The sequence below is a fragment of the Cucurbita pepo genome, chromosome 6, assembly GCF_057944985.1.
Source record: "Cucurbita pepo subsp. pepo isolate OVF chromosome 6, ASM5794498v1, whole genome shotgun sequence".
Taxonomy (NCBI): Eukaryota; Viridiplantae; Streptophyta; class Magnoliopsida; order Cucurbitales; family Cucurbitaceae; genus Cucurbita; species Cucurbita pepo.
The window spans coordinates 1948425-1964882 of NC_141803.1; the positions used below are offsets into that span (position 1 = coordinate 1948425).

Sequence of the window (16458 nt, forward strand, 5' to 3'; positions counted from 1 at the left end):
TACGTAAAATATGTGGGGCACTAAAACAAAAAGATGAAAGTACAGGCATTAATATGAAATAAACCAAAATGTAAGGACCTGAAAATAAATTAATGACAATCAAACAACCACGTGTCAGCTTGAAAGAATCTCCATTTCCCCAGACCTCTGTGTGCTTCACGGCGACTCGAGCTTCTTCTCCAGCGGGCCAAGGTCGGTAGATCGATTAGACTTCAAGATTTCCGGCGGATTCCGTATACTGCTGGTTTCCACGACTCTGTAAGATCATCGTAATCTCAACCTTGAGCTGTTTAATTTCAGTAATTAGGGCATTGAATTGGTTGAAAAGGTTTCTGGCTTGTTTCTCTCTTATGGCTGTATGAATTCGCTCCGTTTTGGACGATTTTGAAAACATGTTGAGGAAACTTCTGCATTTCTTGTAATTGTTTGTTGAGGAAAAGAACGGAAAAGTCTGTATAATCGCGAACATAGGAAAAGAAATGATTACGACGTTTTGTCTCGTTAACTCGATGGACTGCCATTCAGCAATTAATGCTTGCACGTCAAGTTTTATGACGTTGATGTAATTAGTGATTTGTTAAATTTTTTGAACGTGTGAGCGTCCACTGTTTTGTGATAACTGATCAATTGAGATGTAGACTGATAATTGCTTCATTGGAAGCTGTAAGTGTACTAGAAAGGTGATTTATTTAGCAGGTAGTGCTAAAAACAGTGCGTTCATGAAAATTTTGCAAATCAATTTAGTACTCTGAAGAATGCCTGCTATTTACAATTACATGGATTGAGATTAGATTATCTTGAAGGTCAGCCATGGAGTGGAGTTAGATATTGATCTTTTCATATTCATGGGGGCCAAGTGTTAAGCGGTGAATATGGAGGATGAAGGCTGGAACAGGCTGAAATGTAAGTTCTCTACCTAGGATGAAAGCTAGAAGCCCGGAAGGGAAAGCCCACAGTGAACAATATCTGCTAGCGGTAGGATTAGGCTATTACAAATGGTATTAGAGCCAGACGCCGGGCAATATGCCAGCGAGGAGGTTGAGCTCCGAAGGAGGGTAAACACGAGGCGGTGCTAGCAAGGACGCTGGGCCCCAAAGGGTGGATTGGGGGTCGCATTGGAGAAGGGAACAAGTGCCAGCGAGGACGCTAGGTCCCAAGGGGGGGGGGGGGGGGGTGGATTGTGAGATCCCACATCGGTTGGGGAGGAGAACAAACCATTCTTTGTAAGGGTGTGGAAACCTCTCTCTAGCATACACATTTTAAAAACCTTGAGTGGAAGCCCAAAGAAGACAATATTTGCTAGTGGTGAGCTTGGGCGTTACAATGATAGTAAATCTCTCTAGAGGCTCTGGGGCAAATGCCATGAGCTATATGCAGAAATTATGAAAATTCTCTAGTCAGCTGATGCATACGTTGGATGCTACTGTAGTATTGGATTCATGTTGGATTTAGTTATACAAATATATAACCACAAAATTTGATTATTGAACTTTTGTTATGTTTGGTATCTGTATAGTATATTTTCATTGTTTCTAACTATGCCCAATGGCCTTCGAATGCCAACCAAAATTATGTTAAATCTTTCTTTCAGATGGAGGAAGTTTGTCCTAACAGCCAGCCTGTCTTTGATGATTGTGACATGTATTTGGTGATTGTTCCTTTGTGAACGAAGATGAATCTATGGAAGCACAGTCAAAGAAGAATCTTCCACGCCCAACTGTGGGTTCGGAATATGATTCTTTTGATGAGGCATACGACTTTTATAATGCTTATGCTAAGGCACTGGGCTTTGGTAGCAGAGTCAGCAATTCATGGTTTCGATCTAAGAGAAAAGAGCGATATAGAGCTACACTTATCATTTGCAGGAATGATCTCTATCCATGCATATGAGAGGTTTAAAACACTTTTTGGTGGATATGTACATAAATTCACATCTTTTAAGACATTTGTTGATAAGTATGATCTTGTCCACCACAGGAAATATTACTAAGAAGCAGTAGCAGATCTGGAGTCGAGAAATTTAAGCGTCGAGTTGAAAAGGAGATGTTGTTTTTGAATTGCAGCTCTCCAAGGTATACACAAAGGCTATATTTAGCAAGTTTCAATCTGAGGTTGAAGGAATGTACTCTTGTGAGATCTCATATCGGTTGGAGAGGGGAACGAATCATTCAGGGTGTGGAAACCTCTCCCTAGCAGACACATGTTAAAACCGTGAGGCTAACGACAGTACGTAACAGACTAAAGCAGACAATATTTACTAACAGTGAGCTTGGGTTAGTACAACTCTTACTTCAACACGAGGCAGGTGAAAGAAAGGATTGTAGTTGAGGGAAACGGGCCTTATGCATTCGACACAAACCATGGGGAGCGAACGAAAAGCAGGTTCGTAGTCTGTATCCCGAGAAGGGAGGTAATCCAATCAGAACTTTGTCTCCATGTTACCAAGTAAACATGAAAGAATAAGGTACTGGAAATCATTTGTTGGCATGCAATTACACTGCGGCATTTTGGTATATTAACTGGCCGGCCCCATGTGTTGGACTTTTCCTTGTTGCAGGCTACCTATGGATGATAGCTTTATATGCACAATTCCGTGGAAGTTTAAGCTAACACCTTACCTTACTTGTGAGCTCATATTGGATCTGTGATGTCCCACATTGGTTGGGGAGGAGAACAAATCACCATTTATAAGGGTGTGGAAACCTTCCCCTAGCAGACGCGTTTTAAAGCCTTGAGGGGAAGCCCGAAAGGGAAAGCCCAAAGAGGACAATATCTGCTAGCGGTGGATCTGGGTCGTTACAAATGGTATCAGAGCCAGTCACCGGACAATGTGCCAGCCTTCTCGCTGTTCCCCAAAGGGGGGTAGACACGAGGCGGTGTGCCAGTAAGGACGCTGGCCCCAAAGGGGGGTGGATTTGGGGGCGGTCCCACATCGATTGAAGGAAGGAAAGAGTGCCAGCGAGGACGCTAGGCCCCGAAGGGGGTGGATTGTGATGTCCCACATTGGTTGGGGAGGAGAACAAATCACCATTTATAAGGGTGTGGAAACCTTCTCCTAGCAGACGCGTTTTAAAGCCTTGAGGGGAAGCCCGAAAGGGAAAGCCCAAAGAGGACAATATCTGCTAGCGGTGGATCTGGGTCGTTACAGGATCTATTATGGTCATCCCATTGAAGTTGAGACCATAAATCCTTGCAGTTGTTTCCACTAAAATTCTCAACGCCCTCAATAATAGTCTTTGCTCTGGCTTTTAATGGAAGACTTGCTACCCATATAGTATATGGGCCCTCTTATATTCATTATGGTTACGTTGGATATGTGGACTTTATAGTAGATAATGCATGCATATAATTATTTGGTTTATAAATAGTGACACAGTTGTACGTAAGAGTGTATTATAGGTCTCTTAACAAATATGTCAACTATATAGGAGGCGCCCTACTTAAGCAAGCTAAACTAGTTTTTTTTTAAATCAACCAGGATGGAAAAAAATAAAGATCAGACAATCAATATTTCAGATGATAGTTTGTATTTTATTAATTAATAACAGAGCTTAACTAAATAGAATAAATATATTATGATTTAGAACATTTGGTTCTCGTCCTATGTGTTAAAAGAAAAAAAAAATTATATCCTCTAAAAGAAAAAAAAATTATATATTTAGTTGAGAATTTTTTCGTGAGAGAAATAACTTTCCATCGAGGCATTTAATACTTAGAATATTTGGAAATTTATCGAAATTCAAAAAGTGTTAGTGAGAAGTTTTTTTTTGCCTTTTGGTCAACGAAAAAAATTATTTATGAATTATGTAATTCATTTTAAAATATATCTCTTTTTCTCGAAAGTTGCAATATTATTCTTATAATTTGAAAAAGTTCAAAAAATATTCAACACTCCTAAATTGAAAATCTATTAAAATGTTAGACAAAAATTGAAACCTAAAACGTGTGACCCTAAACACAAGTTAGGACTCTACATTGCCACACCAATATCGGGTCTAAATTTTCAACCAAAACTATAACATATTTATACTCCAAAAGTAATTTTAAATGAGTAATATTTCAACAATATTTTTCTAAATAAATAGCCAAATTCATGTAACTTGGCCTTCATTTTACTCAAGAAAATGGAAAATCATACAACTATATCACAAAGAATTATAAAATAATTATCCTTTTAAAGAATATTAATAATAGTCTCGTTTTGAAGTTGCTAATATAAAATAAGCACAAGGAGTTTTTTCAGCAAAGTACTGTATAACACTTGGCTGTCAAAAGATGCCAAATATGGTCAGAAGAGACCTGGATTTCGTAATGGACAACAGGGCTAAAGCTTCACGCTGGTATGAAAAAATTACGAATTCATTTTAAGAATTTACTTACAGTGTCCAACCAAAGCCATGCCTTCTGAAGATGAACATGTATAATCCAAATCATCAGCACCCAATTATGAGGAATACAGGAGAGCACCCAGACAAGCTGAGTTTATCGAATCGTATAAATTAGTGTACGAGCAGTGTACACCGGTGGAAATCACTGCAAACAGGGGGGAGCAACCGAAACTACGTACTATCACATGTCAAATTGCTCTCATTATAGGCACTTAGGTAGTGTCACTCCATGGCAAACATAAGCTAGCACCAAGTAAGCAATCACTAGGAGGAGGACCATCAGCATTAACCTGCAAGATTTATGGCCTTCATTTAATCAGCAGGGTGCAAAATATCATCATCTTTAAGACATTGAGAGGCTTTCTAAACGAAACTTCTAGGAGCAAAAGTTGCACAAACTGAAAAGCATACAAGGAAACGTTTAGCCACTAAGAATGAAAATGCAGGCACTATAAGAGCTTGTTTAAATTGACTTTTTAAGTGCTTTAAAACTCCAAACAGTCCTTAGGTTCCTTTTCATGGGATTTTTTTTTTTTTTTTTTTTTTTTTTTTTTTTTTTTTTTTTGTGCGTGTGGGGTTAAAAGCAAATGTGCTTTCCATAATGTGGGGTTACAAGCAAATGTGCTTTCCATAATGTACTTCTTCACTTAGTTTATGTGTAATCAGTTGACAAGAAAAAGAAAAAGGTGTCTGATTGAAAACAGTCATTGACCTTTTGCTAAAGGCAAACATGTTTTCGTTGAACACAACTCTTTATAGGAAACACTCACCCTCTTTATTAAGACCAATCGAGAAGAGATTACAAGACACTCTGTAGAATACTACTACATTTAGCTTTGCTTGAGATTTCTTTGGATTTCTTGGGATGAAAACCTTGGTAAGGTAGAGGGAAATTTATAGGAGAGACTAGACAATTTATTCCTAAAATATCTAATCATTTATTCCTAAAATACCTAAATTATTTTCCTAAAATATATAGATAATGGGCTCATACAATTATTGGGTTGGACCCTATTGGGTTAGTGATAATCTTTTAACATGTTTTCCATAATTAAGTTTTCAATCACAAATTGCAGACATAATATGAAAATGCACGATCAATCTCACACTAAGTGTACCAGTAGTACTGATGGAGGAACAATTTTTTAGAAGGGGAGGAAACATACATGAGCTTAACATTTTTCCACCATACTGCGTTTCTGAAACGTCGAGACTGCTTCCTAAATCGCATGGTGTTTCCTTGCATATTAGTAGTTTTATCCACAAGCAGCTCCAATCGGTCACCTCTCTCTAAAACTTTGTCAATATTCTCTATCATGACATTTCTCACCTGTAAAACATAATAACTATTGGTTATCGATACTATGTGCTAGTTGCACAACAAAGAAGCAAAACATTTATGGTGAAAGTTCATATGATAAACATCCCAAAGACTGTTATCTATGTATTGGAATGCCAGGGCTTTCTTTGTCATTTTTTTCTTCGTGAACAATATTTTCAGAATACTTTGTCGGGTGAATTAGTTCTTCCCTCTAGTAACATAAGCTACTTTTTTTTATATTATTGAGATGAATTTTGTAAATTATATGTAATATTATGCTGAGTCTGGTAAGAAGTACAATAATATTTCGAGTCTGATAACAAAGTGGCAGTATATTGATGATGGAAAACTAGAATAAGGCACTGGAAGTGCACACCTAAACGGTCACCAGTAAGTAATAGAACTGCAACAAACTAAAAAAAACATTCTGTGCATCATTCTATATAATGAGCATACATCCTAGACTAAGTGAAATGTAAGGAGGCAAATAGCTGCTTTAAGATATTTTGCGCTGCATAAGATTGTGTAAATAAAACCTTTAAGTATTTTGATAATCACCTGACTCATTTCACCTTTCAGCCGGTTGATCCTATCAGCGTTTGGGTCATTGGAGTAGTATTCCATTTGCTGACTCAAAACTCTTGAGAATTCATCGTTCATGCCATAAGGATTGGCTGAATGAACTGCACGGCCATATGTCCTTACAAATCTCTGATGAATATCTTCCAGGAATGCAAAAGGAATCCTCCCTGAAGAGTATGGGTTGTCATTGTCAGTACAACTAAAAAATCGTTGCCTGATTCTACAGTGTGAATGAGTTGGGTTTCAAAGATGACTTGCAGCAGAAAGATTATTAGATGATTGGCTTCACTTGTCGGTGGGACGAAGCCGACTAAGATTGATAAACATTTTATTCTTCATGGCCGTATATTTTACAAAGCAGCAAGCATCCTCACGCTAACCATTTTGATGTTACGTAAATGAATTGAAAATCACGGAAAATATCATCCAGGTTCAATATAGATACACAAATGCCATCCAAACTCCATCGACCATCCACACAGATCCAGCAATATGCAAACAACAAACAGTGAAGAAACGAAACCACTAAATCAACAGATATCTTGAAGAACGACGCATAGTCTATGAAATAAACCATCATTAAAGTTAACATAGCAACGCACATCTGCCTAGTCCCCGTCTTAGAACTAGAGGGCTCTATTCCCGGTCTCCCGCCAATTTTAGAAATCAACGATATGCTGTGATATGCAACTAAATGATCCGACTATACAGTGTTAAATAATTAGCATTGGCCATCTAAAACAAAAAAATTATCCAATAATTAGCACCAGACTACTCATTTGCACAACGCATCGATACACCCTATCCTCATTAACGAGACGACAGAGGAAAAATTCATACGAACAGAGAGATAGATACTCACTTCCGGCAGTGTCATCGGCCATGCAGAGCACCGTAAGGCCATCGGTACGCTTAACGTGAAAGATATACCGATCCTGCGAGTAGGAAACATGAGAATCATCGTTTCCCGGAATTTTATCGAGTATTTGGCGAGAAATCGAGCTTGCATTCGTCGGAGTTACATAAAATTCAGCCAAAACCACCGATCCCCTCGCCACCAGCGCATAGATTATCGCCATGAGAACGAAGATCAAATCGGTCGATTCAAGATAAAATCGACTGCAAGAAGCACGCCGATCAATAGAGCTGAACCAGCCGGTACGTTATGGAAGATCAGGATCTTGATTCTCTCATCACCAGCTTGAAATTCGGGCGTCGAAGATCATTGGAGAGCGAGAGAATTTGAAATTAGGTTTCTAAAAATCCACATTGCAAACACAGCGGGAATGAGCTTAAAAGTTGATCCCAATCATTTCAATTTTTCCTCTTCCAATCCTTATTTTAAAATTTTCGCAAATATTTAATCTTATTTTATGATTTACTTTTATTTTTTAAAAATTAATAAAAAAATTATAATGGATCACTAGAATTTGGAAGGGGCATAGGACAACACATCTTGGACAAGTATGACTGGGACATCCAACATGCTCACAGACACCACGCCTTGGACAAAGATGACTATGACACTCGACACACAACAACAATGGTAGTGAAAGATTTGCCAAAAGAGAGTTAAAAAAGGGACGAGAGAGGAAGGCCACATCATTAATAAAATTAATAAACATATTTTTTTTTTTTTATCAATTAAGTAATTAATTCAATCCATTTGGGAGATGAATCAAAATCTCAAATCTTAAAAATTAACGTTTGTTTTGAAAGTTTAGGAGCGAAATAAACATAAGACCGAACGTTAAATATGAGGACGAAAGGGTAATTTCCATTGTTTGTCAGGATTTCTACTCTTCCTAATTCAATCATAAATTTACAAACCTTCTTAGTCGCTTAAAAGGGCAATATGGTCATTTCGGGCAAAATTAATTAACCTATCTTTTTATCAATTAAGTAATTAATCCATCAATCTCGTTGTCACAGATGAATCAAAATCTCAAATCTTAAAAATTAATGTATGTTTTGAAACTTTAGGGGTCAAATAAACATAAGACCGAACGTTAAATATGAGGACGGAAGGGTAATTTCCATTGTTTATAAGGATTTCTACTCTTCTTAATTCAATCGTAAATTTACAAACCCTCTTAGTGGCTTAAAAGGGCAATATGGTCATTTGGGGCAAAAATTAATTATTTGAAACTTTAGGGGCCAAATAAACATAAGACCGAACGTTAAGTATGAGGACGGAAGGGTAATTTCCATTGTTTATAAGGATTTATACTCTTCTTAATTCAATCGTAAATTTACAAACCCTCTTAGTCGCTGAAAAGGGCAATATGGTCATTTCGTGAGAAGTTTAGGCCATTATTCCAGTCCAAGAATCATTAAAAAGAAAATAGGGCCATTTTAGCAATTTTTATTTACTACGGAGATTCTCCCGCCGAGGAGCTGAAGGAAGAAAGTCGCGGGCCAGACGACGACAGTTCGGTGTTTGCTTCTCAAGCACTCTCTCTCTCTCTCTAACTTTTTGTCTCTCTCTCTTCAACAGTCGCAGACGGAACCGAACGGCCAAAGCTGAGAGAAAATTCCCAATTCACTCTCTGCACGCGGCTTTCAGGTTTCTACGTTTTCCCCCTTTGCTGGCTTGAGATTCGAGTTCCATCTGTCCATGGTCAGATTTTCCGTCTCTCGTTTTGTTTTTTTCGGATTCGGTCCGATGGAAAAACGTCGTTGATGATTGCTGTGGAACTTGGGCGGGAGGTCGTTCAGAAAATGGTTGATTGGATTGGATTGGATTCGATTGAATTGCGTAGAGGATGAGGAAGATGATCTAATCGAATTCGTGTTTCCGATCCTGATGGCTGTCTTCAATTCGTGAATTTTAGGAGAAAGTTGAAGTATGATGCAGAATCGAAGTCCGCCCAAGCATCGACACGATGGCACCTCGCCGTTGCCTCTTGGAATGGACTGGAGCCCTCCTCCTCGAAAATGGGTGCGTCTTGTGCTTCGATTATGTGGATTTATTTGCTCAGAATTAGATTATGAGAACTCTTAATATTTTTCTTCCTTTCCTTGGATTTTTCTTGGTGGATTGACCGAATAGATTTCACAGGCTTTGTCGAAATTACTTGTCCGGCTTGCTGGATGATGGGATTTTGAACAATGGCTACTGTTTGTTTTCACGACCTCATTGATTTGTTGTTCAATCCTTTAATTCTACTTTCAAGCTCTCGTCGAAACGTACCATATTTACTTTAGATTACTCCTAATGAGTCGCATCGTTCTTAGTTTATCAGTGGCCTTTTTTACACCCCATGAACGAACTGGACTCCTTTTACCCTTTTCTGATATTTTCTAGGGCATTTATAGCTGCTTCAGTTGCAATTTTGTTTATACCACTTGTCATTAAGAGGAGAGAAAAAGGAAAAAAAAAAAAAAAAACTGAACGACAAGTTTTTGAAATTTTAGTTAAGAAGAAGAAGAGTAAGGATCTGTGGTTTAGCTCTATGTTGTTGTCAATGTTGGGTGGTGTATGGCAACTATCTCAATTGTTTCCTTTATTATTGACTGTGCTCTTTAGATTTGGTAGTTTATTTCCATCTTCACTGGGAAAGTTCCATTTCATGTGCAGAATGGGAAGAACACAGTTTGGCCTCATGACCATCGCACTGGATGGAGTTACTGTGTCATAATACCTTCATGGGTTGCTCTTCCTAAATCACGAGTTGCAGATCCCGTAGTGGTACGCTTTTCATCTGATCCCTTTTGGTTTGGTACTTCTGGATGGAGATTTATTATTATTATTTTTTAATAACATCTTAGTAATTAGTAAACTCTAGTATAGAATAATCACTTGCATTATTTGAAGTTGCAAACCATGATGCCCAAAAAATGATGTTTCAAGAAAATGTGTCGTAGCTGCGATGGATTAATTATTAATGGTGCAAATAATTTCTCTTGTATGAATCCACTTATCCATTTCTAGCTAATCTGAGGATAGCTAAGTGAATAAATTACCAATTACATCCCAAAGGTTGACGGTTCTATCCCCCAACCCTGTCATTGTGAACTTAAAAAAAAAGTTATCCACTTTCTTTCATTTACATTTTTATAGCATACCACGTCTTTGCTTGTACATTAACATTAACATTATCAAGGGACAGTTCTACAGGGTTCAGGTTGGTGTACAGTCACCTGAGGGGATCACAGCGATGCGGGGAGTATTAAGGCGATTTAATGATTTCTTGAATTTATTTTCCGATGTAAGTTTATGCATTTTATTTTACTTGGGAATACCCCTTTTCACATTGAAAATCTCTCTTGTTGTGGTTACCTCCTGTCTTTTGAGGAAAGATGATTTCCATTTATTATTATTTTTTAATTAAATTACTCTCATGTTTTAATTGTTTTCTGTTATGAAATTTTATCACTTCGTAGGTTAAAAAGGCTTTTCCAAAGAAAACTATTCCACCAGCTCCATCCAAAGGAATCTTACGGGTGAAAACCAGGACGCTCTTAGAAGAGGTGCACAATCTGCAAAACGTTGCATGCATGAGTTTGTCATTTAATTTATTTTCTTAAAGTATTCTTGTTACTTTATATAAGCTTGCTGGCAAATTTTTGGTATGATTTGATGACTCTTGCATGAATCAATCCTTCTGCCAATATGAAGTAGCGAATTGACGATCATCTTCTACAGGAACAAGGAATGAAGAATATTAGAACAAATACCGAGTTACTGACTGTTTTAGATATTTTTAAGTCATGCCTAAGTTTAGACACAGTATCGGTGAACCCTGATGTATCTGTTGTGCCTTCCTCTGTAATAACTTCTTCGAAGAAAAGTAGGAATCATTAAACAACCACATCTGTCTTTCAGATACTATAGAACTTCTAATAGATTTCATTAGATTCCTTGGAGCACTGCACATTTCTACCGTGTGTTCTTGTGCACTGTGCGTCCTTTTTCTGCGGTTAACTAAAACCTTTTGATTTTGAGATGAGTGTTGATGTTGTCCATTACATGTGTAATTATCTTTATGCATTTTGGTTGCGTATCTGTAAGACTGTAACTATTATTCTTCACAGGTTTAATTTTGTTGCAGAGAAGGCGCTCTTTGGAGGAGTGGTTGACAAAGCTGTTGTCTGACATCGACATATCAAGAAGTGCTGCAGTAGCGTCCTTCCTTGAGCTAGAAGCTGCTGCTAGGTCTTGTACGTTCTTTCTAGTTTAGAGTGTTATTCAAAAATATCTTTGCTTTGTATTTATCTAGTTTTTACCCCTTAAAATGTTAATGCTAAACGTTATTATTTGCAGTTCACCATAACACATATATTGAAGTTTTAACATTTTAATTCCTGCCTCAATGCTTGCAGTTTTCCAAAATGATAATCAGGGGCCTTCAGATGAATACCCTGATTATAACAGTAAAATTTCTGCACATCAATCCCCTCCTAATTCAAGCTCATCTACTGTTGCCGGTGGCTTGTCGCTTGCATCAGATTATGGCAGTGATACTGCTTATGAGGCGTCTGAACTTGGTACAGCAAGTCTGGGAAGAGATGATAATTCTGAAATAGCCATGGATGATTTAGCTCTGGACGACGATCTTTCCAGTCCAATTGAAAAACTTGTGAAGTATGGATTGTCCAATATTGATGAGGGACTCTTTATGGGTCAGGCCATTATAGAGCAGTTGGAAGGCCTTCCAAAACACAAATCTCGTCCTGGATATAATAGCAATTTAAAGGATGGGCACAATGGTAGTACTTCCAAGGCATCGTACTTGAATAAAAATGGACTGGTGCCGTTTGCAGATCCCGAGCATGGCAAGGTAATTGGTCATGCTCGCAAGCTGTCTGATGAGAGTGTGGCAAGTGATGCAAGTTCTCTGAGAGGTGGAGAAATTTCAAGCTTTTCACCATTAGGCAATGGCTCACTTGACCATTCAGGTGCTGAGGTTTCAAATGCAGTCGAATTTCTTAGCAACCCTGAATTGCATTTTTCACATGATGCACTGCTCTTCCCAAAGGATCATCGCCATAAATTGAATAGGGTTCTTTCAACAATGCATCAAAGGCTAGTGACTGCAAAAACAGACATGGAGGACCTTATATCAAGATTGAACCAGGAAATAGCCGTGAAAGATTACCTTACAACAATGGTATAATCAATGATATACTAAAAAGTTTCTGTTCTGTTCTTTCCAAATGAGGATTAGCTGGCTGTTTCTGGTCTAGATGTTAGAATATGTCTATTCTTACTGCCCTTTGAATTATTTCTTTTTATCTAAATTTTTTTTCAACACGTTTTTTCAGTATTCCATTTTTCACAGCCATCGGCTGTGCAAAAGTTTCTTATGAGTGGTTCCACATAATGAATGTGCACTATCGTTAAGTAAATGCCAAATCATTTTTTGATGTCAAGTTTTCCTGTGCCAATGGCTTTTAATCTTCGAACTGACTATCATAAGTTCTCATTACTAGCTCAATAATGCTATCATAAGTTCTTGAAATGACTTCTGGTTGTGCTCGTGATTACGTGCTGGACGCTGACAGAAACCTAACTCATCTTGTGACAATTTATTTCCAGGTTAAGGATTTGGAAGTAGAACTCGAAACAAATAAGCAGAAAAGTAAAGAAAACCTTCAACAAGCTATTTTGATGGAGAGGGAAAAGGTTACCCAAATGCAGTGGGAAATGGAGGAACTTCGTCACAAATCATTGGAAATGGAGTTAAAATTGAAGTCTAAAGAGGTTTTTAATCTTCGAAATTGGCCTTATTTATCTCACTGTTCTTACTATTTTGCACTAACTCTTTTTGATGATACACAAAATGCTCTAGGGTGAAGATCCATTTTCAGTGCCTACAAAAGAATTTACCCTCCAGGAGAAGGTTGCTTTGCAAGAAGAGCTTGAATCCACGAAAGAGCAACTAAATAATGTTTTTAAGCGATTTGAAGAGCTTGAAGGAAAATCAAAAGCAGACATCAGGGTTCTTGTTAAAGAGGTCAAATCTCTTCGAAGTACCCAAGCCAAACTTAAAGAAGAGCTTAGTCAAACACTCCAACAGAAGTCTGAGACTGAGGTAATATTACAATCTGCTAATTGTGCTATGATTATGATGTTAAACGAAAGTTCAAGCTGATGACAACTTTTTCCTGTTTTCTAAATGAAAGTACTACCATTGTTTTAAACGGAAGTTCGACATGTTTCAACACGGACAAATTATTTTGCTTTGGTTACTCACTCTTTTGCTCATATCTCATCTACTTTTTACTTAGTAATATATTTTTTTCTCTCTCTGAGCATATATGTTGAATTCATAATAATAGAAGAACATCTACTGTTTTAGCTGGAAATCTGCGTTGCAATATCTGTTCAGTTTATTGACTGAGAAAATCTGTTAGCATATTTTGACAGAACTAAAGAGTCAAATTTTAGTATGTCCTGTTGATGTTCTTTTTCTCCTCATTCAGGAGTTCCTTCAACAGGAAAGAGAAATGAGACAGCGCGCTAACACCGCTTGGAGAAAGCTGCTGTCTGAATGTAGGAGCCTACATGATCGGCTTAAAGAATGCAGCATGAACTTTTCAGCAGATGATGATTATAACCATGATGTGGAATCATCAGCCTTATCTAATGCCTTGGATTTGTTGACAACATCTGATGACCAACTCAATCTCCTGCTCACTGAGGTATCCAATACGTTTTGATATGTATCTATTATGTAATAGAGTTCTTTTTTGTTCGGCATATTCTCAAGGCTGAACCAACTAAACCATTGTCTCCTAATCCCTTCCACTCATTTGTACTTGTAATAGCTCAAGCCCACCGCTAGCAAATATTGTCCTCTTTGGGTTTTCCCTTTTGGGCTTTCCCTCAAGGTTTTTAAAACGCGTCTGCTAGGGAGAGGTTTCCACACCCTTATAAAAGGTGTTTCGTTTTCCTCCCCAACCGATGTGGGATCTCACAATCCACTCCCCCCCCCCCCCCCCCCTCCCCCTTCGGGACCCAGCATCCTCGCTGGCACTCGTTCCTGAGACCCCCCTCCCCCCCCCCCCAATTCACCCCCCCTTCGGGGATCAGTGTCCTTGCTGGCACACCGCCTTTTGTTCGCCCCCTTCGGGACTCAACCTCCTCGTTGGCATATCGCCCGGTGTCTGGCTCTGATATCATTTGCAATTGCCCAAGCCCACCGCTAGTAGATATTGTCCTCTTTGGGCTTTCCCATCCGAGCTTTCGCTCAAAGTTTTTAAAACACGTCTGCTGGGAGAGGTTTCCACACCCTTATAAATGGTGTTTTGTTCTCCGATGTGGGATCTCACAATACTAAACCCCTTATGAGTAATGTATTTAGTTCCCTAATAATAGTTGACTCCAAAGGGCAGTCCCGTCGGCAAGTCACGCAGTGTTATCTAAAACAAACCGTAATAATATTTCTAATGTCTACCCTGAGGACGTTCCTAACACTCTAACCCATTATCGTTGTCGAGGTAGGTTCCTTTTTTCATCACCATTTTGTCTCATCCTGCTGCTTCATCTGATTGCTTCATGGTGTTGTTTAAGTAAATAAACAAAATATTTGTTGGGATCAACTGTTCAGGAAAACCTTCTACTCGCTGGCAACCAAACCGCTACTTCAATGGCAGATGATGCCGTTCAAGATCGCCACAACAGTTCGATTGAGATAGACACAGAGCTGAGGATGATACTTAAAGACATGTTCACAGAAAACGCTAGGTTGAGGAAACAGGTCAATTCGTACTACCGGCATAGTATGCGATCGAAGATGTCAAAGGAAGCTGATGGTGCAGAGGCTTCTTCTTCTTCAGAACATACCGAAGTACATACCAGTACAGAGACATGATAGCTGTTGATCAGTATATTATTTCCCTCTTTCTTTCTTTCTTTTTCTAGTTTTTCCCCCTCCATCCCTCTAAATATAAGAAAGCACTTCGTTATTCAGTAGCCGTTTTGCTCATCTTTGGATAAATAATGCAGCTAGCTTGATATAGTGGATAATTTTAGCCAATGGGTTGGTGCAAAAGTCAGTGATGTCATTTTGTGGCTTGAGTTTGCTTTTTAGGGAAGGTTACATTATGAATCAGGGGACCCTGCAACTGATAAGGGATGCTCATATGCCCCTAACATTTGACCTATTTGGCCCCTCCCACGACACACATGTTCTACTTTTACTTTGTCTTCATGTTTTTGTTCATTTTGAGAACAAATGCTAACAAAGCCAAAAATTGAACATTTGCACTTTGGTCTGTCTATTTAATAGGATAATCCTTCGTGAACGTTTTAAACTATTCTTAGATTATGGACAAAATTTTAGACTTGAAACGATGTGATGGTAACTTTCAAAATATCAGTGCTCGGTTTAGGCTTAGATTTTCATTATATACTCTATCGTTGACCAATTTTTTACCATGAAAGTTTGTGAAAGTACAAGACTAGATTGATGTCTAGAGATATATTTATTAGTGGTGGGTTTGTGCGGTTACAAATGGTATCAGAGCTAGACACGGGGCGGTGTGCTAGCGAGAATGGTGGGCCCAAGGGAGTGCATTGTGACATCCAGCGAGAACGGTAGGCCCAAGGTAGTAAATTGTGAGATCTAGCAAGAACGGTGGGCCCATGGAGTGGATTGCTATATCCCACATCGGTTGTTGAAGGTAACGAAACATTTCATATAAAAATGTCAATATGTATTTCAATAACGTCTCGATTTCGTTATTGAAGGTAACTAAACATTTTATTTGTATATAAGAGTGTCTATTTTGGTTTGTATTTCTCTTTTCTTTTTATATATATATATATATATAGACAGGTGGCAGAAAATGATTGGGGGAGGAAAAACGGGTGGCAGAAATCTTCACACGTGTTAGGTGCAGCAGCTGCTATACAATTGGATAGTTGAGTTAATTAAAAATATATATATTAACTTCTTTTTATTATTTTATTTTATAAATTAGTCTCTATAAATTTATAAACATATTTATTATTATTTAACAAAATTTAATAAAAATTATCTCAAACTAATAATAAAAACTAAATTTCAAATGTATTTAAGATGTTGAGTAATTATATTAAAATGAAATACAAAACTATTATTAAAATTTAATAATTATTTAATAATGTGTCGAGTTACATAGGTGAATATATTCACATAATATTTTTCTTTAACATGGAAATATTATTATTATTTAATT

General features: G+C 37.9%; 2 protein-coding genes and 1 long non-coding RNA gene across 5 annotated transcripts; 2 read left to right on the top strand and 1 right to left on the bottom strand.

The window, feature by feature from the left end:
• Nucleotides 1–117: 117 nt before the first annotated feature.
• LOC111797288 (uncharacterized) lies at nucleotides 118–2644 on the top strand. The gene is made up of 4 exons (XR_002815508.2): nucleotides 118–258; nucleotides 1592–1893; nucleotides 1978–2464; nucleotides 2558–2644. It is a non-coding gene; the product is annotated as an uncharacterized LOC111797288 (long non-coding RNA).
• Nucleotides 2645–4145: 1501 nt separating this feature from the next.
• Nucleotides 4146–7612, bottom strand: LOC111796497 (vesicle-associated membrane protein 711). Of its 2 annotated transcripts, none has more exons than XM_023679136.2 (4): nucleotides 7154–7611; nucleotides 6268–6458; nucleotides 5555–5718; nucleotides 4146–4678 (listed from the first exon to the last, which is right to left on the bottom strand). In XM_023679136.2, exons 1-4 carry the CDS (start codon nucleotides 7368–7370, stop codon nucleotides 4591–4593), a joined length of 660 nt encoding a protein of 219 aa, XP_023534904.1. In that variant the 5' UTR covers nucleotides 7371–7611; the 3' UTR covers nucleotides 4146–4590. The 2 variants fall into 2 exon arrangements, with proteins under 2 accessions (XP_023534904.1, XP_086980662.1); XM_087124536.1 differs by having other exon boundaries at nucleotides 4648–4786; nucleotides 7154–7612.
• A 1052-nt stretch (nucleotides 7613–8664) lies between these two features.
• LOC111796826 (Phox (PX) domain-containing protein) lies at nucleotides 8665–15505 on the top strand. 2 transcript variants are annotated; one of them, XM_023679592.2, is made up of 10 exons: nucleotides 8665–9232; nucleotides 9872–9982; nucleotides 10404–10502; nucleotides 10678–10764; nucleotides 11346–11454; nucleotides 11617–12404; nucleotides 12833–12997; nucleotides 13086–13328; nucleotides 13720–13938; nucleotides 14847–15505. In XM_023679592.2, exons 1-10 carry the CDS (start codon nucleotides 9140–9142, stop codon nucleotides 15108–15110), a joined length of 2178 nt encoding a protein of 725 aa, XP_023535360.2. In that variant the 5' UTR covers nucleotides 8665–9139; the 3' UTR covers nucleotides 15111–15505. The 2 variants fall into 2 exon arrangements, with proteins under 2 accessions (XP_023535360.2, XP_023535361.2); XM_023679593.2 differs by lacking the exon at nucleotides 8665–9232 and having other exon boundaries at nucleotides 10412–10502.
• The last annotated feature ends 953 nt before the right edge of the window (nucleotides 15506–16458 follow it).

What these genes read in the sequence shown, in the direction of transcription:
- LOC111796497 (XM_023679136.2), bottom strand. Translation starts at nt 7,370, where the DNA reads ATGGCGATAATCTATGCGCTGGTGGCGAGGGGATCGGTGGTTTTGGCT. An exon ending in GGCCGATGACACTGCCGGAA is followed by an intron (nt 6,459 to 7,153) that starts GTGAGTATCTAT and finishes CATACTCTTCAG; the next exon opens with GGAGGATTCCTTTTGCATTC. An exon ending in TGAAAGGTGAAATGAGTCAG is followed by an intron (nt 5,719 to 6,267) that starts GTGATTATCAAA and finishes TATGTTTTACAG; the next exon opens with GTGAGAAATGTCATGATAGA.
- LOC111796826 (XM_023679592.2), top strand. Translation starts at nt 9,140, where the DNA reads ATGATGCAGAATCGAAGTCCGCCCAAGCATCGACACGATGGCACCTCG. An exon ending in GCCCTCCTCCTCGAAAATGG is followed by an intron (nt 9,233 to 9,871) that starts GTGCGTCTTGTG and finishes TTTCATGTGCAG; the next exon opens with AATGGGAAGAACACAGTTTG. An exon ending in AAGATTACCTTACAACAATG is followed by an intron (nt 12,405 to 12,832) that starts GTATAATCAATG and finishes ATTTATTTCCAG; the next exon opens with GTTAAGGATTTGGAAGTAGA.